A 26,277-nucleotide genomic window follows, 5' to 3' on the forward strand; every position below is an offset into this window, starting at 1 on the left:
AACATATTTCAGAGTAATCTGGGTATTACCACAGAGATCTACATATTCTTCCTGTTCCCTTCTGTTGTTTAATCAGATGGAAACATAGTCTGGCTTAAAATGGCAATTATGCATCATTGTTGTGAGTTCATGTAAGAAAGGTTTTGTTTGCTACATCTATGTAAGTATAATTAGAGTGATTGAGTCAGGTTGGGATTTGGGGGAAAAAGGGGTAATGTGCAACCCAGGCCAGACATGTAACTTCTTAAGCCTCTGTCCCTTCTTTAAGTAAATCTGAAGATACGCTTTTTTCTAGAAGAGTCCTCTTTTTGCCCATTACCTGTAGTTTTGGTTTTGTTAGCTATCTTTTGTTGGAAAAGGACCTTTCTGTAGTTCTTACCAGACTGAAATCATAGGTGAATGTTGACCAGAACAGTCTGTTGGCAAGAAAATTTTTGTAGGGGGTTTCCGTTGCAACCACCACTCTAATCATGAGGTGCCATGAGGTTACTGTGCTCTAGTTTGATGTTTTCTGATTAGTAATGTAGTTCTGTAAGGAGCAAAAGTAGTGAAGTCAGATTTCCCTTGACAAGTGTTTTTTGACTGGATTGTCTGCTGTCTAGTGGGAGGTGGCTATGCCTGAAGTTCTGTGCAGTTGCAGCATGCATAGCAAACACTCTTTTAGAATCTCTGTTGTCTAGTGAGGCTTGACCTCTCTGGCTTATGCACACGCACAGACTGTGATTGTGCAAGCCTCATTTCCTGTGGAAACCAGGCTAAAAATCATGTTTAAAGTTTGTCTTGATCCATAGGAAACAAAAGGTTAAAAAGGTGTTGAGAGGCTGGATGGAGAAGAGAAACTGGGCTTTGGCTTCCTGTGTTTTACAGGATGCAGAGTGTAATCAGAGGGTCTCTTCCCCATTTCAGGGAAATGGTGTGTATAAATGCTAATATAGTGTGGCTTTGCACTGTAATTTCCTTAATTTTCCTTCACAATGGCTGTACTGAAGTGGTTCCATTTATAAGTCAAGAGGTGATTTTTCAAACAGTCTTCATGCAAACTTCATGAGACAGGGAGTTTGACTTCCAGGTCACTTCTTTCCAGCAGCAGAATCACTAATAAAAATTCTGTCATCAGTATGTAGTGGGTAGTTTAATTGATGTTACGTGGTGCAGAATATAGTCTACCTCATTTTCTCCCAAGATGGTGGTACCCAGACTTCAGAGAACAGAGACTCTAGTTGAGCTGGCACAGGAAAGGTTCTGGCTGGGCTGGGTTCAGGATGTGTGAATTTTTGTTGCCAGCTCTGTCACAGACCATCACTTTCTCATCTGTATGTTAAGGATAGTTACGGTTACCCATTTTTTTGGTATGTTTTGAAATCCACTGAAGAAATGTGGTCTGTAAGAGCTAAGTGTTTATTTTATGTGCTACATAATATTTTGTTCTAAGTAACAGTAATTAATTTTTTCCCACAGGGCAGCGCTACAAATCCTCAAGGCATAAATGAGGACAAATCCCATTCATTGTTTGTTATATGCTTAGACATTTTTGAAAATTAAGTGCTACTTTAGAAGTCTAGAAAACTTTTTTTTTCAATTCTGTAGAGAAAAATTTGTAAAAACACTGCAGAAACAGAGCTAAAACTATATATATAGTATTTAAACAAAACATGCAGTCAGCTGATGAAAACTGCTTTCTGAGCTCCAGTTTTCATTTAATTGGGAACATAAACATATGAAAGTCAAGGATAGTAATTTGATTTCAAAAGAAAGCTGCTTGAGACAAGCATCAGTCAGAGCTAACAGGAGCCATATGCTAGATGTTTTATGTAAGTGATGTGGTCTTCAAAAAAAAAAATTGGGAAAAGCATATTTGACTTTTTTTTAAGCAGATCTTTCTTAAATAAGTGGTAGTAAACATTCTGTTCAACAGGCTAAGCAGTATTTATGCGCGTAATTGATCTTAATATATTAAATTGTAGACGCAAGATATTTTCTGTTGTTGTGCATCAAAGAAGTTTGTTCACTTAACTATAACCACAGAGTGCTTGTAATTTCCCAGAGCCACAGGATAATTAAGATAAAACTTGGCAAATTAGAGCCTCCCTGAGTGAGGGGGTTTGGGCTTTCTACCGCCAGGTGTGATGAAAGTTTTACAGATGTGTGCTAGCCTTTTTAAACCAAGAGGCAGTAATTATCTCCAGCAGACAGTTATGGACAGCAAGCTATGGAGGTAATTCTGGCACAACAGAGGTGAAGCGAGAGTTCTCTTGTCATAATGAAGAAGGTTGAAAAGCACTCAGTGGAAAAGAATAAGGCTTAACTAGCAATAGTCCCTTACAAAACAGAAGGAAAGGCTCTCACATAAACCAATATTTGCTGGCCATTTCTATTGCATTTAAAGCCATTCAAGTTATTCTTTTATGGACGTTTATAGTTGTCTGTATATTAAATGGTTGTTAAGCTCCCAAATATTTGCAAACAGGATGTATGTTACTCTGACATACTAACTATACCATGCTTTGCTAGAGACTGTGTTAACATTAAGGAACTGATACTGAATGTTTTATATTGATGAGTTATGTGAAGTATAGTTAGCATTTCGGTGGAAGCTCTTGGCTTGTTCCTGTTGACAAGAGCCCAACTGGCAGGGTTCAAATGTGCAGACTGAACTGCACACTAATCTAGAAAATCAATTCCATGCTGGAGGCCTGCTTTGAAAGGGAAGATTGTGCAAAGTGCAAGGTCACTAAAATTCAGGTAAACTTTATTATTTCTTAAGTTGTACTTAGCAGTTTTAAGGTAACAAGTCTTTACTGGGAGTGAGCCCAGACATGGATCTCTGCAGGCTCTTGGCAGTCAGGGAAGACGGATGGGCTGCTCCCCCAGGGGGTGAGCAGAGTAACTGTTTTGAGTTCTTGTCCAAGCGTCTCTCTGGGGGCAGCTGGTAGGCTGCAGAGCAAAAAAAAAATTAGCAGCGCTTGCTAGGCTTCATGTATAACACTACTTGAGTCCCTTTGCCACTTCAGGAAGCTGATTATGGTATTAAGGCCCATTCATTACATTCTAAATGTCATTCTGGTTAGCTGTGAGTGGATCGTTCCAGGTGCAAGGGAAAGGAAGAGGTCTTCCTCCTGCTCTCCCATCCTGGCACATGCATAGGTGGCAGCGCGAGTGCGTGGCTGGGAGTAGGCACAGGGAGACTCTTGCCATGGTGCTTTGGTTTAAGAATTTGCTAGGTCTTTGATGATCCAGATAAAACAATTCAGGAAGTTCCTGCCCTTCACCTGGATGCCCTTAAAGCTACTCAGAGAGCCCATTTCAGTGCCCAGTGAACCCGATAAGGTTAAACCTCAACTGAGGATAGTATATGGCAATCTGACATTGCACTGAGCTGAACTTAGTGTTCAGGTAAGAATGAGGAGGATCTTGGGGTGCACTGTGTTGAAGCTGGAGGAATGCTGCTGTGTTGGGATTGCAGCATTGATCTGGTCAGGCCTGATTAAGCAGAAGCAATCAGGAGACAGTGTAGCACAAATGTGTATGTTAAATCATTGTTGCGTCTTGGGTAATGTGTATCACTCTTGTACAACAGATTGTACAGCTGGTCTATTGAAAAATATTGCTCATAAGTCTCACTGAAGCAGTTATGCAATTTGCTGCTCCCACTAATTCTTTTTTCCCCCCCAAAGTGCTGAGTATAATGCAAGACTAAATGCATTTTGATAATCAGTTTTAGAGACGGCTGTTCCAGTTTAGTGGACATAATAGGAATATAGAATGAATAGGGCAAATATTAAATCCTCTGAATTGTGGAGGGAAGTGAATTCGAATTAATTTCCAGTAATTTGATTCCTGATTTGATCACGAGATACTGCTCCATGATAGCAGAAATAGGGTGATTTTCTTGAGATCTCAAAGGCATTTAGGTAAACCTTAATCCCTAGCTGTTGACTGACCTGTGGCCAAAAAAGGATTTGTCGTCAAGCACTCCTTGTTCTGGCTGTTACTCTTTATTGTTTCTTTTCCACTGGCAAAGGAAATCCTTTAGCCTGCTGCTTCCCTCTATTTGAGGTCATTGGGGAACTGTTAGCACTTCAAGGGGAGGTACAGAGCAGAATCTAAAAGCATTTCTGTATTTATATAAAGTATGTTAAAATGCACATGTATCTGTGTATTTGTATAGTCACGCTAGTATTATCAGATTGTAATTTCTCTTATAACTTTAATTATGAAGATCTTTCCATGATTTTTTAAGTATGGGTTAACGAATTATTTTTAAAGGCAACATGAGAAAAGTTACAACAAAGTTAATTTTCATGCTATCCTGGAACCATTAAAACTTCTCTTCTGAAAAATACGTAGTCCGTACAAAGACATTTGACTTGTATATCCAGGAGAGATTTATTCAGGGTATCAATCTCAAGGTGTTTCATGCTTTTGTGCCTCTAAAGAGTGTTCTGCGCTTTATCAGCTGAGTGAAAATGTTATTCATTAACTAAGCAACATTGTTTTCTGATCTTTGTTACTATGAAGAAAAAACATTCTATCAAGTGGAGGTGGTGGGTGATCCATATCACTAGCCTTTGAAAGGGGAGTGAAATCTCCCTTTATGTTCAGAGAAATACATGCAACTATTTTGTTTGTGTCCTACCTAGTAGGATATTCAAGCACGAGGTTTTGCAATCGTAAGTGCTAATTTGTTGGCATTTTTCTGAATCTGTCTATTGCACCCTTTGAAAAACTTAATGTCCACATAGTGTGTATATCCCATTTTCCAAAGTTCACCATGTCTAAGTTTTGAAATAAGCTGTTGGAGGGTTTTCCATTGTAAGATTTTTATCCCCAACTCAGTACAAAGACTACAGAGCTATGTGCATCTTCTCCAGTTGTATCTCTACATCCTTGTTCTATGAGCAGATTTTTAAACAAAACACTTGATTGCACATCTATTGTCTTTTTACAGGTGATGTATCACCCATCAGCATGTCTCCCATCAGTCAGTCACAGTTTATTCCACTTGGGGAAATCCTTTGCCTGGCAATCTCAGCAATGAACTCTGCCCGAAAACAAGTCACACAAGAAGCACTAATGGAGCACCTAACAACCTGCTTCCCAGGTAACTGGACGTTAATAAATCATCAGATGGGCTTATGTCTGTAAAAGGGCAGTTAAAGAATCTCCAATTCCTACCCAAAAGGTTGCTTATCTTTTTGGCTTCCTTAAAAGAGGGAGTTTCAGTGTTTGGTAGTCTGTTTTAATTCACTCTTCTGGATGGGAATATTGATTAATCCTGAGATGCTACCAAAAGTAAAAGGAGCCTTTAGGGTCCTAATCTTATAACCTTTTCTTTATTCTTAAACATACATAGAATTGAGTTGTCTTTGACAGGGCCATTCATGTGAGATGCATTTTGCAGGGTTAATTCCTGACTTTATGTAAATGTCTAAAATTACTTGAGGTACTAAATAGCAAACTGTATTGGCTTGTTTTCTTCTGTTCAGACTGATATCAGAATAAGCTTGTTCATGATTTTTCTCACAAAATAACCTTCTTTATCATCATAGTCAAAAGAGTTTAGGACTTTAGTAGTTACAGAGAACAAAGCATGTGTCATAGCCAGAGCACACTTATTCCACCTTGCGGCTTTCAACCAGTTGTAAGCTAACTCGCAAGAGCTCTGTTGACATTGTTCAGTCAGTTCAAGTGGCATTGTCCAGTCTCCATAAAGGTAACCTCATGGAGGTCTCTGTGTAGAGCATTCTCTCTTAAAGAACATGTTTCCCACATACTGCAAGTCTTTCTCCACCTAGGACAGGCTCTCAAAACTGGTGTGGCATGATGCAAGTAATAAGAGTCTAATGACAATGATGTGCCTGCTCCATGGAGAGGTTATATTTAAACTGAAAAGACGTCAGCCTGGTTTCCAGGGGTTTTCAGAGTCTTCTGGGACACAGTTCTGGCTTTTGCTTATGTACTGCCTTTGCTTGAAAAATCTTTAAATTGTATTTTTTATTTTTTTTTTAATACTTGACAGCTCTCTCCATAACTAAAAGGTTTGGAGAGCCATAGATACACTTGCTGTGTTCATAAACGCTGGTGTACTGTTCAGAAGATATTCTTGTCAGCATTTGATAATATTTATTAAATGGTAAAAGTAAAATGTCTTGGATTAAAGATACTGTAACATCAAAAAAAGGAAACCTATATTGGGAATGTACTCTTGAGTATGCTGCTTCCCTACTGGCAGTCTGTATCTGGAGTTGGTGAATCATGCAAAATGCATCTTGTAGAGACATCTAAAAGTGTGGTGTAAAAGCACTGGACAGAGATTTACTGCTCAAGAGGGCACAACTTTTTCACTTGTGCTTTGTATGATCCTGGGCAAGATGTTTAACTGTTCTGTGCCTGAGTTTACAATTCTCTAAACTAGTTGAGAAACTTCTCTGTTGTACCTCTGTTACAGCTGTAAAAGGCAGCTAATTAAAAATGCTTCAGTAGGAGAACTACTGAGGCATCTGTCTCATCTAGGCAGCCTAACCATAGCCATGTTTTGATGTCTTTCATTTTTTTTTGCTTACATTTCAGAGCAAGAGTTACTTAAATCCTTGAAGGTTATATGGCTTTTGCTGTAAATGGTACTAAGTTTTGAGATTTTAAAATATAATACTGGATTGAGTTCTGTGTTTGGAATGAACAATTCTGTCTGACATTTAATAATTGCACTTTGGAAAAAAATACTGCAAGTATCTTTTGTAAATATTGGCTTTCTGTCCCAATTTGTGGTTTTGTTTATCAGTGGGTTTTTTCAGTATGCTTAGCTGATTTTGAAAATAGCGGTAAAAGTTGTGAGGGATAGAATGCAAAGAAGACAAAGTTCACAATTGTAATTAAAGTTTAATTCGTTTTGATGATTTTTTTTTTATTTTTTCCCCAAGTTGTGTTTTCTATACAGGTATGTACTTGAAAAGTTCCATAGATTGCAAGTATTTTTCCAATGATTCTATCAATATTTTTATATAAACATTATTGCATGGTGGAAATGATAATTTATTGGTGACATCCCTTGGGTTTTCTGGGAGTATGATTATCAGTTGACTTGGTGTGTTGTGCTATTCTTGCTAGACAGAACCATACATCAAAAACAATTCAACAGGCTGGATTATTTTGTAGACTCTGCTCAAAAGAAGCCTGAGGCAAGTTAGCACACAGTCTTTTGCTACCTCTTTTTTTTCCGGTAGCCATGAACATGGGCATTTCTCAAGTCTGAGATTAAAAAAAGAGCAGCCTCGTCTTTCCTATCTCACTTCCCAAAATGTAAAGAAAATTATTTGGAAAACAAACAAACAAAACAATCCACCTTTTGTTGTCCATTTTTTTCCCCTCTGTAGAGAAATACCTTTCTCTCCCAGCCATGACATGTTTAACATAGCAAACTTATATGTTCTCTCAGTGTATGAGGATTATAAAAAAATTTTGTCTTTTCCAATAAACAGAACCTCTTCTTGTGCTAAGTGATATTTTTCACTTGTCTGCCCAAACTCTCTCATAAATCAGCCATGGCTTTTTGAGCCCTTGTATTCACTGTGGCTACTTTAAAATACCTGATGTCCTCCCATATTATGATAGTTTATTTTTCCTGATTAAGTGCTGATGCTCTGAGAGAGAGGAGAGCATTACCACTGTAGATGTATCTGTTATTGTCACATAACCTCTCTGTATCTCACCCTGTAGCAGCACTTGTCTGCCTGCGTTGTTTGTGTTTTAATGAACAGATGCTTCACTGCGTTTCATGGCATGTATAAATTTCCTAAGACCCCAGATGCTATTCTCAAACTGCCTAAGAATAATAAACCTCTTTCCTCAGTGCAGGATCTTACACTAGCAGTCTAGCCTTCTAGTTTGCTGAGCCATTGTGCAGGCATAAATCTGGGCCATGGCTCTATCTGAAATAAGGTATGCTAATTATTTATAACATCACATAGCAACCACTCCACATCCTTAACTAGTATTTCATGAGCCAATCAGAGTATTTCTTTTATCCCTTGTTAAGCCTTAGCATCAGCTCAGGAGAAAATCATTTTAGCAGATTTAACACCATTTAAATACTACTTCAGATGTATTTTTCATGAATTTATTTTATTGAAAAAGTTTGTAATGATAATGCACATCTTATTTGTGCTTTTTTTATTTGTTAGGTTTTTAAAAAAGCAAGAGGGCTCCTACTGCATGTGCTCCCATTATTCTAACTTAGAATTAAACAATGAGATGTTTGTACAGCTCTACTTTATAATTTATTGACCATGGTTTAAATCCTGTACATTAAATGTAAATCTTTGAAATCCAGTATAAGGAGCTAAGAATGTAACCTCTGTTCCTCTGGCAGCCAGACCCTCTTATCTGTATGAACCTGGCTAAAGAAAACATCAAGCCTGAGTCTATGCTGCCTTTAGTAAGGTTTTTTTTCTTTTTTCTTTTTTTTTTCCGTTCCAATTTTGTCCATGTACTTATTAAAGTAATTTTAAGGTGTTCAAAATTTCAGTGTAGGAAATACGTGTGTATTGGACTAGGTTCCTTTTGAAGTGAACAGTTTTCTGAAAGCTGGCAAATTCCTGTGACGTACACCTTCATAACTGTTCACTCTTTAAATATATGAAATGTATATGTAGCACTTAAAATAAGTGTCTTACATTAACAGAGTTCACTCTAGGTCAGTGTTCTTTGTGAGCAGCAAACAAGACATAATCTTCTGTCTGGAGGCTCAGTGGATGGCATAGCAGACTCTCCTGAGATGCAGAAAATGTACATGTCTGATGATTCAGTGTCCAGACAGTTTCTGCTTTTGAATTATTAAACCACTACATAATCTTAAATAACACCACTGCTGTCATGCAATATTTTATATGCTAGAGTCTCTAAACTACTGGGTTTTTTCCTGTTGTTCCTATTTAATGGGGAAAGGGAGACCATAAGGAGACTTCAGAATGCAGTGGGGTAGGTTAGATATAGACATGATGTGGGCAGGTTGCTGTAAAGAGAAGAGTCTTGAGAAAGCCAGGAAATCTGTATTTAAAATAGCAACAATGGGAGCCAGAGTAGTGTCATTTCTCCTGTCCACTGTGCAGGAAAGCCTAAGTTGAGTTTGGGTCTGTTTCTGCTTTTGTAAGTGCCTGAAAGAGATCTGAACAAAACCTGTAGCTACCATTAGCTGGCAATGCTGAGCTTCAAAGATCTGCATCTACCATCATCATTGCTGGCTTAGTGAACCACAGGGATGTACTGTATGCTGGGAGTGATAAAAGTGATAAGTCTCCAACTCCAGAGAGAAGGCTGACACAATTAACTTTACAGCATCATTGACTGCCCAGGCATGCTATTTTTTTTTTCTTGGTGTTTATTTGCACAGTCTCTATTCACAGGACTTAGTCAATTAATGTAACTACTGTGCATCCAGTGTTTAGAGACTCATTTACCCAAGACTTTGTACTCATTATGGTTTACTGGGTGAAAAATACATATTATTATTTTTACAATGTATTTGCAGTGCATTTTTGCCTAAGTTAGTGTAAAACATCAGAAGATCCATTTCAGTCTCCTTCCCTAACTTTTCTGTAAATTCCCAGGAGAATGTTTTCCTCTCTTTTATTTTTGTTCTGATGTTTTTGAAACAGTATGTTAAAAAAAGTCTTTAAGTAAAATAAGAATGAAGAACCAAGTTCTCACAGACAAAGGTAGGTATGTGTTGAGGTATATACGTGTAACCTCCTGGAAAATGCAGTGGATCGGTCAGGTTGTTTACGTAGAGACAGGAAGGGAGATTGGCTGCTGCACAGCACATGCATCTCGGTTGGACCGGGATTGGACCCTGCAGTGCATTTTCAGCCCAGGATGGAGAAGCACATGAGCTTGAGTTTGGGGTCATCCACTTCTTGTGGTGATGGCAAGACATAATGTAGAAGGGGTGGTGTTACATAGCAGCTCCACCACAGGAAAGAAGAGGTTAGGTGATGACTGCTGGTTATGGGAATTGAAATCACTCTTCGTGTTCCTGTGCTTTTCTGAAAGCTCATGCAGAGGGCAGCCTGCTCTCCAATTGCCACTGCCTCATGATCCAGAGGAAGCTCAGCATTTTGTTTACTTCAGTCCAGAGAGATTCAGGACTCTGGGCTAGGGAGGGGTAGTCCTTTTTTCCCCTGGCTCTCTGGATTTCAGCTTTTCCCATCTGTTGCTATTTCTGGCATGTTTGCTCATCCAGCAATTCTGGGGGTCTTTGCTACTCTCTCTAGAATTATCACATAAATTGTGGACACCCACATGAAAAGGGGAGAAAATGCATGTTCCTGATTCTCCATTTCATTTGCGTATTCTTTCTAATTTTCAGTCTCATTTATTCTCTCAAATTATATCCTTTCTGTACCTCTTTTACTTCCTGTGCCTGGATTGGCCCCAATCTTTCAGCTCTGTGGACTGTGCATGAAATATATTTACTGCCCCCGTGTACTTCTCCCTGGCACCTTGTCTGTTGTAACTGCTTTCACTCATGTGTCCATGTTATTCCTAACACTTTGCTGTTTCCATTGTAAGATTTTTAGTTACAGATATTACTGGATGTGAGCAGTATGGTCATGTCTCTAAATTCAAACAACATTCAAAACCAGACATAAGAATACTTACTATGTTGCCTGCAACCCAGTAGCAAGGAAGAGGGTGAGTTAAGGAATTAGTACAACTTCTCTATTTCTTGTCACTAATCTTTTGATGGGGTGTTGGTCATAGTGCCAGAGCCCTTGCTGTCATCCTCATGTTTGCTAACACAAGGACATCAGTGAGCTTGCATGCTCCAGCCTTTGACGTGTGGGAGAAGAGTTGGTGACCAGACACTATGTGCTACTGAAGATACTTTGTCTGGGGCAGGTACACCTGGTTGAGATTTTTCCTTGAAGTATTTTTGTAAAAATCATATACTTTGTTAAAATGTTTTTGCATGTATAATTCAGTGGAATTTCTGTTCTTGAAGATAGTCAGAGTTTGACTTGACAAGGCCCTGGCCAACCTGATCTAAGTTGTCCTGGCTATGAGTAGGGGTGTTGACCAGATGACTTCATGAGGTCCCTTCCAACCTAAGTTACTCTCTGATTCTACTTTTTTATTCCTAAATTAGTTTTCTTGAAAAGAAAACTAAGACCCAGAGTAAATAATATTAACTTTTTAAAGTCTAAAATAGACCATCCAAACTTTTGAAAAAGATTTCTCTAGTTCTATAAATGTAAACCAGGTTGGTACACAGCATTAAGTTAAAATTAAAATGCATTTTAGTTCAACAAAATGTATTGATTGAAGATAGCGCTTTCCACTGAAAATTTTGAAGGATTTTTATTTCTTACTCAGCCTGAACGGATTTTTTTTAAAACTAGCTCGTGAGCTAAATCTCTTGTTTCCTGAGCTCTAGATGGAACTTATTCCTATGTACAGCATGCTAACTTGGTATTTTATCTAATAAAGTATTGAAGACTTGGTTCTGCACCACTGAACCCAGCAGGAGTACTGGTAGTGGGAAGGACCAGGCTCACGATGCCAAGTCTACCATGTGGCTAATGTTGCGTTGATGCAGGGTTGTCATACTTGTCCCTCTCTCAGTATGTGATGTATGCCCTTGGGTAGCGTCCCTAGCATCTCACATGAAAGGCAGGGAACTCTGAGAAGAAAATTTTTAGGAGCTAAATCTGAAACTTCCGGCAAAGTGGAAAAGTCTGTTTGGTTAAGATGAACTGTATCATTGGCGTGTCTTTTTTGGAGCAGCTGATGTAGTTGAAACATGTTTCAATGGGAGAGCAAGTCAGTTCAGCCAAGTTTGTGATAAAGGGGCAGTTTGGGGGAATGCTTTTTCTTTGGTGTCGTATTCTTCTGTGGAAAAACAACTTAGGCATACAAAATAACAAATAACCACTGTTTTATACGTGACTGGGCATTATAATAAATAGTTCTGGTGAATTGGGATATAAATATTTAGTTGGAAGAAGGGTAAAAGTGAAATGTTTCCCGACACCCTTTGATTTCCAGGGATTCCATCTTGTAGGTTAAGGTCACCTGTGCAATGGAAGTGACTAGAAGTTCTCTCTTTCTCTTTTTTTTTTTTTTTTTTTTTTTTTTTAACACTCCATTAATGGCCTCCTTTCTATTTAATTAATAATTGATATGTCTGAAGTGTAGGAGATAAGTGGAAAAACAAACAGACAAGAGAATGCCTAATGAAGTGCTTTACTGCATTTGTTTGTTCAGCATATTCCAGCTTGCACATTGGAAAAAATAGCTTTTTGCTGGGGAGGGGGGAGCCAGAGTCCTGCATGGTTTTATGCACTCCCTGATATGTGTTTGCTGTCATTTCTAGGAGTTCCAACACCCAGTCCAGAAATCCTTCGACATACCTTGAATATGCTTGTACGGGAGAGGAAAATATACCCAACTCCGGATGGTTATTTCATTGTAACCCCGCAGACTTACTTTATAACACCATCTCTCATAAGAACTAACAGTAAATGGTACCATTTGGATGAGAGGATACCTGACAGGTCTCAATGTACCTCTCCACAACAAGGAACTATAACTCCCTCCACCTCGGGATGCGTCAGGGACCGAACACTACCCAAAAACCACTGCGACTCCTGCCATTGTTGCAGAGAAGACATGCACAGCATGCATGCATCTACCCTACAGAGGAAATCAGCAAAAGACTGTAAAGACTCATACTGTCCTCCTTCATTATGTCAGGTCCCACCTACTGAGAAAAGTAAAAGTACTGTCAATTTTTCTTACAAAGCAGAGACACTCACAAAGCCTAAGGATGTAGAAAAGCAGTCTAAGAAATTTGGACTCAAACTGTTCCGGTTAAGTTTTAAGAAGGACAAGACAAAACAGTTGGCAAATTTCTCTGCCCAGTTTCCTCCAGAGGAGTGGCCGCTAAGGGACGAGGACACCCCTACCACTATACCTAGGGAGGTAGAAATGGAGATTATTAGGCGCATTAACCCAGACTTGACTGTGGAAAATGTCATGAGGCACACTGCACTAATGAAGAAACTTGAAGAAGAAAAAGCTCAGCGCAGCAAAGCAGGATCTTCAGCTCACCACAGCGGACGAAGTAAAAAGAGCAGGAATCACAGAAAGTCTCATGGGAAATCAAGGTCACACAGCAAGACTCGGGTATCCAAAGGAGACCCATCAGATGGCTCTCATTTGGATATACCTGCTGAAAGGGAGTATGAGTTCTATGATCCCTTGACTCGATCCCCACGGGAAGGCTGTTTTATAATAGAACACAAGGGAGATAATTTTATAATGCACAGCAATCCTAACATGATTGAATCTCACTTTCCCATGACACCAGAGTGGGACGTGTCTGGTGAGCTGGCCAAAAGAAGAACTGAAATGCCTTTCCCTGAGCCTTCCAGGGGAAGCTCACACTCCAAGGTCCATCGGAGCCACAGCCATACACAGGATAGAAGATCAAGGAATGAGCGGTCCAGTAAGGCTAAAGAAAGGTCTAGATCTATGGATAACTCCAAGGGACCTCTGGGCTCAGCTACCTTAGGCACACCTGAAGATATAGGTGAAGGCTGTAGCCCAGATGACCAAACAACTAGCCAAACTTACATTGACGATAGTACCTTAAGGCCATCTCAGTCGCTCAGTCATCAAAGGGCTCTGATTTCATCTGCAAGCTACAAAGAGACTTGCATCCCTGAAATGGCTAGTGGCAGTGTAGAAACCCCCAGTTCTTGTAGCCTGTTGGAACAAAGCAAGCCTACAGAGAATTTGCCATCATATAGCGAGCTCAACTCCTGCACAACAAAATCTGCAGTCGATGACTATTTTCAGTGCAACACATCCAGTGAGACTGTGCTTACTGCTCCATCACCACTGGGAAAGAATAAAGAGGATCATGATACCCTGACAGGGACAGATGGGCTCAAAAAAATGACTCCTGCAGAAAGACAGTCTCAACATATTGCTAGGGAGCCTGGGGTGCACAAAGAGGAGTCCCCAAAGGGCCCAAGCAGTGGTTCAGCAGTTGCTGGCCAAACTCCAGAGGTTATTGCAAATGGGCGGCTGGTTCAACATCATAGCGCTGAATCAAGCAGCCTTGATAAAAGGAAAGAAATATTTAGCAAGGATACGCTCTTTAAACCTCTGCACAACACTCTTTCTGTGAATAGTTATCATAAGTCTAGTGCACCCCTGCTAAAGCCCCATCAAAAGACCCCCTCTGACGCATTGCCAGTCAGATGTGAGAAACTTGAACAAGCGATAGTAACCTCAGTCACACAAGTCATGCCCGTTTCACAGAGACAGCAAGAGACAACTGGGAACCAGGAGGCCTCATTTGACTACTACAACGTATCTGATGACGATGACTCAGAGGAAGGAACCAACAAAAATGCTGAGGAAGAAAAGAACAGGGATGATGTTGGTACAATGCAGTGGCTCCTAGAGAGAGAAAAGGAGAGGGATCTGCAGCGAAAGTTTGAGAAAAATCTTACTCTTCTCACCCCAAAGGAAACAGAAAATAGCAACAACCAGAGAGCCACCCACTCAGCCCGCCTGGACAGCATGGACAGCAGCAGCATTACTGTGGACAGCGGGTTCAACTCTCCACGGTAGGACTGTCACATTCATTGCAGCTTTACAGACTAGAAGTTCCATTTATAGTTATATGTGTGTGTGGTATTGGTGACATAATGTAGGGTCATATTAAACAATTTCACACGTTTGCAGACAGTGTTTTCTACAGCTCTGGAATCTGCTATTCATAAGTGTGGGTTTCCCACCATACCATAAGCAACCAATGACCATTTGAGGCATTGACTCTGTATTAGTTTGTTTGCTCTCTGCTGAAAACCTCCCTGTATCTTTTTTTTCCTGTATTAAACTTGTGTTTGCATTTAGAATAGGAGGGATGAGCTCCTGCATACTCCCCCCGCTCCTTCCCTTTCCCTCTAAGATACCATCAACAAGACTAATCAGAAGACTAGACGTGACTAGGTGGCATAATCTTTGGCTCAGACAAAAAAAAAAAAACAAAACATGATGATTGTTTTGGGTTTGGGCTTTTTTGTTTGTTTCCTTCAAAAATTTTGGAAGTGTATCTATCACCATTCCAGACTGGTGAGACTGGAACAGCTGCTCCCCCCACAAGGCTGAAAGTGCTCAGGATATTTGAACATCAAAGGTGACCCAGCGCTGCATCAGCAGAGAGAGAGGTGCCTTGCCTAAGATACTTGGGAAGAGAGTCCAGACATTTGCGTGTAGTAGTGCTGGTTAGTCATTTCCATTCCAGGGATCTCAGACATCATGGAAGTCTCAGTGTGCTAGGAGTCTTACAGGCATAGGGAAGAGAGAGTTGCTGGTGTGTTCCCTGTCCTGGAGATTTCACAAGCTCATTTCCAGGCTAAGAATCCTTCACTTGAGCCTTCTTCCTCCTCTCTCTGACCTTTGAAAGTCCTAGGTCTGTGCTGGAATGGAGCCTGACTGGTTTTGTTTGCCCTGGATAGCAACCCATCAGAGTTCAGAACAGTGACTCCAAGAACACAGAAATAATTTACAGTAGTAGTTCTTTTATAGTGTCTTATTTAAGCCTAAATTATTTATTGCCTGTGGTTAAAAATAAAACCTCTGAGACTGGATTTGTATTAGGTGAAAGAAAATGTTTTGGGGTTGTTTTTTGGGGTTTTCTTTTTTTTTCTTGTGAGGTTTTTTCACTGTAAAAGCGGTTCTTATTCCTCAGAATTACATATTTTTTTTAAAGCAAAGGCTCTCAGAAACGCATGTGGAGGATTTCCTGCTTCTACACAGGACTAAATTTCATTTTCAGTTTAAGTCATGTCACTCTGAAATAAATTCCTTTGGATTTGATGGCTATTCCCACTTGATGTTAATGTCAAGGCAGCAATTATTGGGCCTGCTACAGCATGCAGTGGTTATCAAACTAGAGCAGGCTTTTAACATATGTATAATTTTTCTGAGTAAAAAAATTTGAAAAATAATTGGAGTAAATTGTACCACTTACACTGAGTCCAGCGTAAAAAAGAAACTTAAGGTTTTGAAATTGTTCTTGTTATTGATTGTTCTGCAGATGCTTGGCATCTTTCTTACATACAACTGTTCTATGAGGGTATTTGCACTGTTCTTTTTTAAATGTAATCTCTTCTTTTAGTTGAGTTGCTATACTTGCAGTCAGTTTTTGGGGGGGCGTATATGGTGGTGTTTGCTTCTTACTCAGCCTGTCTCACTCCACAGAGTGCATTTCACCTCCAGGATTGGATGTCAACTGGATAAAAGTCAGTTCTTAGACTACTATTTTGCTAGCTGTATGCTAGCTGAATATCATGCTTGTGTTTCTGGTTAATGCAAAGGGAGACATTTCCTTCCCTAATTATTTACACAAAAGCTAAAATTTCTGTTGATGCTAATCTTAAACTTAGCTAGCAAGAGAACAGAACGTGGTGAGCATACTGGATTTAGTGCTGCTATACCACTTTCTTTAGATCAAAAGGGAAACAGATAAGCAGCTTTTAATAATGGTTGTGTTCCACACATCCCTTTTTTTTATTTTATTTTACTGTTTACTTATTAACAATGTCTTTTTTTGGCAAGGCCACATAAAATAAGCTGCTTTTTAAAAAAAAAAAAAAAGAAAAAAAGAAAAGGCAGCATTCTGTAGGGTTTTCTTGTGTATTTGTTTTGTAGGACCAGTGTATAGTTTGGATATTTCAAAGGCTTTTTCATGAGCTTTGCATCATAATTTGGATGATTTTGCTGAATTTTGGTCACTCCTTGGTATAAGTATAAAAATAAATTGAGCTGTGGGTGAATTCAGCCCTTTGGCTATAATTACCATGCTGTCACTACTTTCCTACCTCATAGCAAAAAATGTACTTCACAGCCCTTTTCCAGGAAATACAGAAAAGCCATCCAGCATCCATCTGATAAGATTCACCTAGATCTGACAGTGTCCATTAGCAGATGCCTAGGGAAGAGTACAAGAACAGGATGTGCATGTAGTGATACTCCTTAGGTATACTCTTCTAGTCTCCACTGATGTTGTAACTCGCGAATTCCTGAGGTGTGGTGGTATCTTTTCATTTAAACTGAAGTGTGCCATGTTGCCTGGGGAATCAAAATTACCAATTCCACACTGTGAAAGAAAAAGTATATTTTTAAAGTGTGACAAATTGAAAAAAGGGGCATTTAAAAAAAAGAGGACGTAGTTAAAGAGATTTGCAATGGTCATTTGACTTGAAAGGTATTTTATGTGAGAAATTTGTGAACACATCATCATTGGAAAAACAGCCTCACAGTATTTTCATTGCTAGTTCATTGCTTTTATGAAAGTTGTATATAGTAAATGTTAGCTGTCAATATTAATTTTATTCCTTTATTTTTAGAGCTTATGTAATACTGCTGCTCTTTTGTCATCTAAAGAAAAAGCTAATTTGGGCATTACTCTGCATGCAGAATTCTCACTGCAGTCTTTCTGTATACATGCTGTAATGGTCAGTTTGTAATATCAGAATTGAAAATGTTTGAAGATCTGGAATTGGTGGTCCCATAAAGAATGATATAATACTGAATGATCTCTGAAAAACAAAGGTTGCATCTATTTTCATTAAAAAACAGAGGGAGAGGAATCAAAAAATGAGCAACAGAAGTGCACCATACGTCATTGCAGCTCACAGAGATCTCTTACTATGCGTGTCACCAATCATAGCTGTTTGGAACTACTGACAATAAGGCGATAATTGGCAGAAGATGATCAGTACCATTTTGATCAATTTAAAAGATCTATGGGAGTTTTCATAAAACTTCACTATATTCCAGATTCAGTCAGTTTAAGATGGTTTAAATCTGCCCTACAACTAAACAAGGTGTTTCTTCCTTCCTCTGTGCCGTGCACTGACACATTTCTCCCCTGCCACATCCACAGCTGTGCATTCCTACTCTTCCCCTGATGCTAGCACTAATTTTTTATTATTTTTTTTCTTAGGGCTAGTATTTAACTGCGAGCGGTCCCTGATCTGGCTGGCTGCAAGGCTCAGCATCAGGGAAGCAGCAGGAACATGTGGCAGGGTCAGGTCCACACAAGGCAGGCAAGAGCTGCCTCTTTCAGTAGCAGGTAAATTTAGGTTGACTTTAAACTGACTATGAAACTCTGTCACGAGTATCTTTGTTCTTAGTGCTTACTTAACAAACCCATTCAGTCCTCTAAATGTACTCTGTAAACATCTCCATAGCAAGTGGTGGTGTCATTTTGTAAAGAAGTAGGGATATAGGTGAAGGACACATAACCAGGGGCCACATGGCTATTTGAAAAACAAATCTCTCTCTGCACAGGAACACATTATTTGGAGATCAAAAATTATTAAGAGCAGAAAGAGAACAAGAGTAGTAGTACTGGTAGAATTAGCCTTAGCATATCTTGGCTGATTTTCTTAAAAGCTGTAGACTAAAATACAGGCTCCTCTGCATTCATAATAAGATGTATCATTAAAAAGCTTAGTCTTTAAAAGTGCCAAGTGTCCTGTCACTCCCGTGGATACATGATATATTAGAACTAAAGGAACATTGTCCATTTTATGAATGACATAGCAGCACTAGTTGTTGTTTAGGGCATGACACAGACCAGGCAGTTAAGATTTCTCAGCATCTTGTAAGTTGCAATTGTCTCAGCTGCAAAGCAAAATTGAAGTGTTCTGTTTAGAAGCATTGTGGGTTTAACATAAAATAGTGGGTTTAGTTAATATTTTTTGTACAAAGACATAGATAGAAGAGGAGACAACAGAGGAAGCTGTGTTACACAATTGCTCTCCTAGCTCTGCCTAGTCACGTAACTGATTTGATGAAGTTACTTTGTGCAAAAATGCACCATTCAGGAAAGAAAATTAATATGTTCCATGTGCAAGATGGAAGCTATTTCCTTGGGTGAAAAATCCAGATGCTTGATACTGGTTCAGCTTACAGTTTGTGTGACGGCTTCAGCTCTGCTTAGTGCTATACCTGTGTTACAGTATGGTGACTGCTGAGTACCTCTGGAACCCGTTTTGGAGGAACATATGTGTACTATCAAAATGAGAGGTTCATTGATGTGACATTACATACAAACACAGGAAGCCTATTATAAAACACTCTATTCTCCTTTCCTGTCTGGTTGATAAATATATAGGCATGTCATATATGAGTGTGTATATATATTTCTTTTCCGTTCTAGTACTCGTGAGAGCCTGGCATCCAACACTTCAAGTATTGTTGAAAGCAACAGACGTCAGAACCCCGCACTGAGCCCTGCACATGGTGGCGCAGGCCCAACATTCAACTTCCGAGCCACTGCAGACCCACCAACAAGTGAAGCTGAGAAACTGCAGAAACCTGCTAACTGCCTGCAAGCTTCTGTCACTAGTGTCTGATGGTCATCCTGTCTCAGATCTTCTGTCTCATCCTATACAGCAAAGTTTACGACACTGGGACTGATGTTTACATCTTCGGGGAAAAATTAAAAAAACATCTCAACCACAGTTTTAGTGTTTACTTAAACTGTGCTGCTACATAGACTAGGGGCAACAAAGAAATCTTTATTTCAAGGTATTGCTTTTCACATTTGCGGCTCTGTAGCAACAGAATAGCAGTAGGGATAATATGTACACTTTTTGCTTCACTTAATTGTAACTGAGCACATATATGAAAGTCTAGACACTGTAAGTGTAATCTGCATTTTCAATGTCCATGCAGTTGCCAACTTCATTTTAAAAAAATGCCACAGATGTGTGATGCCCCTGGTCAGAGGCTAAACTCTGCTGCAGAGTTGATCATTTTTTACTTAAAAAACTGAGCCACTGCTGAAAGTAACCAGCCAGGATCACCATGAGGAAAAACAATGCCAAACATGACAAGTGATGACCTCAGCTCTATCTGTGAATTATTAATACTAATCAGTCATTTTCACTGTGCGTTTTTGTGACACAATTTTGCAAATACCCGTTTAAGCAAGTAAAAAGAGGTTTGGGTTTTGGTTTGGTTTGATTTTTTCTAAGTATGGAGGGTGGGAAGGGAGGCGGCGGCTTCTTTTGTGTTTCAAAAGTATAAGAGATGTTTACTTACTGAGACTTGCTACTTGACCTTCCGTAGTCACAAATGAGGAGGTGGGCCTTTGCGTAGAGGGGGGAGTGGGGAGGGAAGGGAAAGTTATAACTGTTATGGAGCCACAACGTGGAGTGACACAAAAGAGAACAAATGTCTTCAGTATAAATCAAGTATTTAAAAAAAGATAATCTAATTCTTGGGTCACTTCTGGTATTGCAACTTGCCATTAATATAAGAATCAGGATAACTAATTTCTTGGAACAAAAATATTCTTTATGATATAAATGACAAGTATGGCCTGAAGAATTGATTTCTTTCTAGTGGAAGGACATAAATCTATTTTATGTAGCTTATTAAATAGAGTGCCTAAATTAGGCTATTAAAAATAGCATACATTGTAGTGATTATCAGAGAACAAAATTTAGAGAATTATAAACTTCTGGCCTTTTTATTCAGTGGATGTTATTTGCAATTTAGCATTTTATGGACATGTCTAGTTTCTAGAAATTAAATGTGTCCACATGGTTGACAGTAGAAATCTGAATTCTGTAGGTATGGTATATCCTAATTGCTCTCCCCTAAACTGTTACTCCAAAGTAATTAGTACTATGCTGATTACTGCAGAGTAACTTCTAAGGGTAGTTAAACTCCAAGAGTAATTTTTAGGTATAGGGTCACATTCTGCTCTGTTACTCATGCAACCTGGTAGTGCAACAAACTGACTTCAAATTTAACTTCTTTTTTTTTTTTTTTTTTTTTTTTTTTTTTTATCAGAACAGATGAATTGGTGGAAGAATAACAAAGACACTAAAATGTTCAACAGCCCAAATTGTTGCATAGAAAAGGGACATTTACATTGTCTAGCTCTTGTAGTACACAGGTATGAAACCCAACTGTACATATTAGAAACCAGTATTTTCATCAGGTTCTGGTGACATGTATTACTCTGTACACAAAGTCATTTGAGCTTCACTCATATTCTCTATTGTCATCAGAAGTCTTTACTGAAGATTCAGCCTTATGTTATGTAGTTGGATATAGTTCATTTACTTATAAAATGGCTTTCTAACTCTGGACACAATAAGTTTCAAGTTCTGTCAAGAACACCCAGTCAATGCACAGGTCTGTTTTCCTTGGTTTCAGTGTATAATTTCCATTTCATAGGAGCAATAAGACCTTTCAGTGCACATAAAGGAAATTATTGTGCTTTTGGTTGGTTATTGAAGTCACTTGGCCTTTAGCCTTCTGCCTTATCATACCTTCCAAGATGTGCTCTAATTACCATATAATGCTTTGCATGACGCATCTTATTATTCAGTATGTAACTCCAGCCGTACTTATTCCATGCGAACTGTAGAGTCAGAGTTTTTGTGGGGAATTGTCATATACTATGCAGTGGCTGACTGTGATTTTGTTTCTGAGATGAGCTCTGACATCAGTAGTATGTATCAATTCAGTAAATAAAAATGTCGAAACGATTAAAAAATTTACAGTGATGATCTGAAGTACTAACGGCAGTATTAAAATGTGAACAGCAAAAACAAATTTCACCTTTGGGGGAAATATTTATTTGTCATAAACTAATCAGAATTTACGCAGGCAGCTGGTTGTACTGAAGACATAATTCCAACAAAACATGATAGTACATACCTATAAACTGTATAGTATGTTATTTCCTAAAGTTCCCAGAGACCAGCAGACAACCTAAATGTCATATTAATGTTGACATGGCATTGTACCAATACTAATGTGACTCTTGGAATATGGAATGTAAACAGAAGTTTCAAATAGAAACGTTCTAATCTTGAATTATTATTTTTTTTCCTTTTAAAATCAACAATGGAATATAAGGAAATTCCATCTTGAGGTTCTGGTAACAAAACCGCAAGAGTGGAGCTTGAGTGCTTTATGTCACCCTGATCCTTTGATGAAATCATAGCCTTGTATTACATGGTTGCTTATCTATCATTCTTCTTCTAATGTATCAATTTAAAGGTTTACAGAGTTAGATTAGGTTGAATCTGTGTTGTGTTCAACTGTAAAGGGTCAACACAAATCTGTCGGCATTTTGCACACTTAATATGTATTATTATAATACAACATGTTACTTTTATGGTAATTTTTTTTACACATATAACTACCTCCATGAATTTGATGAAATGCAGCAACATGAAAAGTGTATTGTACAAAGCAAGGTTAAAAACTTTGAAGCATTAGGTCATGGCGTTCTCTTGTGTGTCAATGCTTGCGTTCGAAATCATCATGTTTCCATTGCCACAATTTCCTTGTACAATATTAAAAATCTGGCTTTCAGATGAGTCACTTAGAGTTTGACGAGGCTGCATAATTGGGATAAAAGTGAAAGGGAGGCTGAAACCTTCCATCCTGTCCCCAGTTACTGCTAAAATTTCTGCCTGGTAGAACTTGAAAATGTATTTGTAATTTAGCAAATTAGGAACATCTACAGTCTGTGAAATATGATTGACAGTTTGGGGTTTAAAAGAAGACACTCTGGGTATTTTCTTGGCAGCCTTCAAATACTTTGGGCCCTATTCTGCCTCCATCTTTGTCAACATATCAGGTCGTGGCTTCTCTGAACTCACAAGGGTGTTAAAACAGCTCTTCCTTTAATGATGAGCACTCTGTTCTCTAGATTGTGTGCGACTGAAACACTTGCTCCTATAGAAATTACCAACAGCCTTTAATTGACTTTGCTGGGAGCAGTATTAGGTTCCCTACTTGAGGTATGTGCCTATTGTTCAAAGAACGTGGGCGAGTTTCCAAGAAAAATGAAGCTGGCTTTTGAAAAGTAGCCAGCTGCAACAAGCCACCTTTCAAGAGGGAAGAACGAAAGATTTTTCCAAAAACCAAAGGAAGAAAGTGACAGTTGAACTTAAGCAGATCACATTTATATACAAATCCCGATTTATGAACACCTCTTTCAGCAAACCTAGTACCGTTATCCTGATGCAAATTAAAATACAATCATCAGTTGAGCTAATTTTGCCATTTTAAGTATTTCAGTTAAAAATTATAAGAAATCATTAGCCATTTGACTTCTTGCACCACTGTAAAATGTCCGTTGCACGCAAAACAATGTTCACTCAACTTTAAAAAGTAAAATGTATTGGAAAACAAATATTTTAATGAAAACCATGGCCTAAGTGCTTGCCAACAGTGGTCGTTTTTAGAAAAGAGAACAAGCAAACCAGTATTCAGAGGCCATCATAAACACAGATAATACTTTGCACTTAAATCATGCCTTTTCGCCTGAGGGCCTCAAAGCACTTAACGTGGTACCAGCTAAGCCTCGTGAGCCTGTGAGGTAGGCAGAGTTCACTGACCTTACTTTATGTCCAGGCACATTGGAAAAAACAAAGGCTAGGAGTCTGCAGAGTAATTTATTAACTAGTTGCTTTCTTGAAGTTACGGGAATACGTTTAATAGTTAACCCAAATGTTTCATGTTTGTACTCTGAAGTTACTCTTTTGATGCATTCAGTTTGTTTAAGCAAGAGAGAAACTAATTTGCAGTCCTGCAGAGGCTCTTGGATTAGCAGTGCCAAAACCAACCAAGTTTTCAGTCATATGAGTACTGCCAGCCGTGGTTTTAGAAACAGTTACTTTAATTAAAAATTTGTTTTTCAAATACATTTTGCAGAGCTTTTCCCAACACAATTGTTCAAATTGTTGTGCTGAGAAGGCAAATAGCACTCCTAATCTGGTGTCACACCCACAGTTTACAATTCTCTTTGCTCTTCTGAAGAAAACTGTACAGTATTAGAGAGAAAAGTTCTATTTTTTACAAAATTCTTTAAAAAAAAAAAGAAGGTATATATCTAAACCGTTCCCCCCATCATAAGTAAAGTGCATCATTACTGCATGAGAAGCATGCAGTGGACCCACCAAAAGCCACGCTGGTGCTAGAAGAAAACGGGACTATCACGTTTCTTTTATAGCGGCGCTCTAAATGTTGGTTTCAGTTATGCGGGTGTAAATCTGGTGTGACTCCCCTGATCTCCCGCGGATCTGACGGAGATGGGAATGGGTCGTTAACTCCATTGAAGCTCAGTTCTGAGCTGAGGGTTTCCGTGTTCCTCCCCCCGCCCCGAGACACTAAATGCAGAGAAGGAGCAGAAGGCCACACGCACGCACCTGGCTGTGGAAGGGCAGCCTGGGTTGAATCCCTGGTGAAATGCACAGCTGCCCAGCCAGGATGCTGCGACAGCCACCACGCGTTTCACACGTCGGAAGGGCGGTCTTCCGTGCGGTAGGCTGCCCTCGTGTTGTATAGCGGTTAGAGCCACCCAAAGGATACCCACCCAGAAGTATGAAAGGGCCCTTGGAGTAATTGGCACAGATGTTACTTTTATATGTGGAGGAGACTTAAGTTTAAAGGGATCATAATTCTGCAGGTAATTTTCTGTGAGTGACTGAATGTGGCTGTTGCATTAGGTTTAAATGAGTTAATAAATGCAAGTGGGACTTACTGTATGTTAGAAGGGAGTTTTGCAGCCAAGACTGCCTTGTATAAATGTGTTTGCACTGAAAAAAAAATTAAAAAATTACTTGGTCTCTGGTTGCTGTAAAGGTCATCCAAGATGGATGTTCTGTTTATATTGTATAGTATTTCATATGAAATAATTGCAGTTCATGAAATGTCTTCCCTAACGTTACTGATTTATAACAGCACATTTGTAACATGGTTTTTATTGTGTCAGTGTACCATATTGTAAATGATGATTACTTGTCATGCTTAGTATAATAATTTAAAGGAAAAAAAAGGACAGGGATTTTTGTAAGTCTATATTTGAAAGTCCCTCCATATGGTAATATTGTGTTCATGTTGTTTATGTAGTGTTGTGTGAAATATCCATTTTGGATTGTGTTACTTTTTAAGATATTAAATAACATTTGGTTATATGTTTTAAGTGGATTCTTTGCACCCATCAGTGCATAACAAACCAGAAATCTCAGAAAAACAAGGATCATAACAACTTGCTGTGCTTCTGTATGCTTCATAAAAAGTCTCTGAGCCATTCTAGTAAGAGCGCAAGGGAGAAAATTCACCAATTTTGAAACATCCTGGTTTGGACTGGACATGAAGGTGACAGGTGCAGGGGGAAGCGCGATTCCCACTGAATGCGTAAGTGCCCAGCTGAGATGCACCTGAGCTCCAGGAAATTAGAAGTTCGTTAGGGCAACCTGATGCCAAGATCAACAGGTGTCAGGTCCCTGTTTTCCTCTCCTCTCCATCCTCACGAGCCAAAGGAAGACCTGGTGCACACACCCAAGAGAAAGGGCTCTAGCAAGGAGTTTTTGTCACATTCTTCAAAAAATTACTAGGGGGGGGGGTTCCACACTGTGACAGCAGCTGATTGGAAAGGCCCAAGTGGACAGTGTAACATGCAGGTGCCATTTCCTGCCCTCTACCACCACCTGGAAGAAGGTTTTGAGGAGGTTTAGGCTTCAGGAGCTTTCCCAGAGTTTTGCCTTGAGAACTGCTGTTTGCCAAGGTTGTTTATGAGTATTTACAAGATAAAAAAGCAGCATCTATTGGAAGTAGGTGCTGTCATAAGCACCTTGGCTTGTCACCTGCTAGTGGCACATGCTACTACCATGCTATTTCTAGTCTTTGCTGGTTCCCCTTCATCCATCTCCTCCCTTTGTAATCCATCTCCTTGAAATTGTGAATTTTGAATTATAGGCGGGGAAAAAAGCCAAAGCCAGGCAGCATTCGGTTAGGGCTTTATGCCAGCACTGACCTAGTGCCTTGCACAGGCAAAGCTAATTTTGGGTGGTGGTCAGAATCAGACTTTCAAGGCCTTTTCAGTATTGCTGGAGAAATTTGCAAGCACTGTTTCCCCCTCACAGAAAGCTTTGTTTCTGTTTCTGTCCTCTTGGTGGGCTCATATTTTAGGTGATAGATTTTAGGCTGATCATTATCTAGAAAGAAACTACTGTTGTCCAAATGCATCACACCTTGCACTTTAAAACTTGCGTAGAAACATGGCTTGAATTTTCTTTATACTTATTCTGCTGACAGGTAAACTGAAGATCTTAAGGAAGTGACGTCTTGATGAAATGTGGTGTATAACATACTTAAAACGTTTAGGGCCACTGCTTGGCTGAAGAACTATTCTCTTGCTGTTGGATCGTGCCTTTC

The 26,277-nt window shown here is 39.2% G+C and overlaps 1 protein-coding gene across 2 annotated transcripts in view; it reads left to right on the forward strand.

The window, feature by feature from the left end:
* Nucleotides 1-25,003, forward strand: part of STOX2 (storkhead box 2) — a 147,004-nt gene extending 122,001 nt beyond the window's left edge. For both annotated transcript variants that reach the window (XM_049796746.1, XM_049796751.1), the window contains exons 2-4: nt 4,949-5,101; nt 12,371-14,636; nt 19,244-25,003. In XM_049796746.1, coding sequence (XP_049652703.1) covers nt 4,949-5,101; nt 12,371-14,636; nt 19,244-19,439 — 2,615 coding nt within the window. In that variant the 3' untranslated portion in view covers nt 19,440-25,003. The remainder of the gene's footprint in view (nt 1-4,948; nt 5,102-12,370; nt 14,637-19,243) is intronic.
* The last annotated feature ends 1,274 nt before the right edge of the window (nt 25,004-26,277 follow it).

Source organism: Accipiter gentilis, chromosome 3, assembly GCF_929443795.1.
Source record: "Accipiter gentilis chromosome 3, bAccGen1.1, whole genome shotgun sequence".
NCBI lineage: Eukaryota > Metazoa > Chordata > Aves > Accipitriformes > Accipitridae > Astur > Astur gentilis.